This window comes from Lottia gigantea, assembly GCF_000327385.1.
Source record: "Lottia gigantea unplaced genomic scaffold LOTGIsca_9087, whole genome shotgun sequence".
In the NCBI taxonomy this organism is placed as follows: Eukaryota; Metazoa; Mollusca; class Gastropoda; family Lottiidae; genus Lottia; species Lottia gigantea.
The window spans coordinates 1-1,475 of NW_008710980.1; the positions used below are offsets into that span (position 1 = coordinate 1).

Sequence of the window (1,475 nt, forward strand, 5' to 3'; positions counted from 1 at the left end):
TACAATGAATCCCAGTACAATGTATTTCCAGTACAAATTATTACCAGTAGAAATGTATTTACAGTACAAATGTGTTACCAGTACAAATGTATTACCAGTACAAATGAATCACCAGTACAAATGAATCACCATATCACCAGTACAAATGAATCACCAGTACAATGTATTACCAGTACAAATGAATTACCAGTACAAATGAATTACCAGTACAAATGAATCACCAGTACAAAATGAATTACAAATGTATTACCAGTACAAATGTATTACCAGTACAAATGTATTAACAGTACAAATGAATTACCAGTACAAATGAATCACCAGTACAAATGAATCACCAGTACAAATGAATCACCAGTACAAAATGAATTACCAGTACAAATGAATTACCAGTACAAATAAATTACCAGTACAAATGAATCACCAGTACAAAATGAATCACCAGTACAAATACAAATGTATTACCAGTACAAATACAAATGTATTACCAGTTCAAATGTATTACCAGTTCAAATGTATTACCAGTACAAATGTATTACCAGTACAAATACAAATGTATTACCAGTTCAAATGTATCACCAGTACAAATGTATTACCAGTACAACTGAATTGTCAGTACCAATGAATAACCAGTACCAATGAATAACCAGTACAGATGTATACCAGTACAAATGAATTGCATCACAAACTGATCAAAACGTGCATCGAGCTAGGTCAAAAGGTTAATTTGATGCATGTTCAAGAGGGCTATCGTTAGACCCTAACGGAAATGGCAAAATAAAACATAGTAGAGCAAGTGAAAAGAAATCTTAGTTTACCTGTCTTTGTGAATCGTTAAAATAAGCTGGTACTGTAACAACTGCATTTTTAACATTACTTCCTAGATAACTTTCTGTAATACAAAAAATATTTGAATATTACGTCTGGTTATAAAGCTATTATTTCAGATTTTTACTTGTTAGGTATTAAGGGATAAAAGCTGAAATCAGACTGACTCTTGGAAGCACAGTCACAAGCATCAGAATCTTTCTTACCTTGAGGATTCTAACCTAATTGCCTAATAGCAGGCGACAATCCAACTCACTACCGACTGCCACAAAATGACAGTGTTCCAACCCAGTGTGTGTTAAGTATCAAGAAACACAACTGATAAATGTAAAAAATGGCCTTAAGTTGATTTCTGTTACCTAATATATGGCTTTCAAAAGAGGCCCAAGTAGGTTTATTTTACCTGCAGTTTCTTTCATCTTCATAAGAACAAAAGCACCAATTTGTGACGGAGAATATACTTTACCATTAGCTTCTAACCATGCATCACCATTTGATGCTTTTACAATTTTATAAGGTACAGTTTTCCTAAAAGAAATACACATCAAAATGTCACAATCAACATAATATGTATATATCATTAAAAATCATAAATGCATTTGCCGTATATTCATTCTATTCGTCAACCATAACCAATAATCTTCTACTAA

The 1,475-nt window shown here is 32.2% G+C and overlaps 1 protein-coding gene across 1 annotated transcript; it reads right to left on the minus strand.

Annotated features, from left to right (window-relative positions):
• Positions 1 to 806: 806 nt before the first annotated feature.
• On the minus strand, positions 807 to 1,370 carry LOTGIDRAFT_148480 (hypothetical protein; the record flags this gene model as incomplete). Its single annotated transcript, XM_009068554.1, has 2 exons — positions 807 to 889; positions 1,229 to 1,370. The coding sequence occupies 2 exons, from the start codon at positions 1,368 to 1,370 to the stop codon at positions 807 to 809; spliced, it is 225 nt and encodes a 74-aa protein (XP_009066802.1).
• Between the last annotated feature and the right edge of the window lie 105 nt (positions 1,371 to 1,475).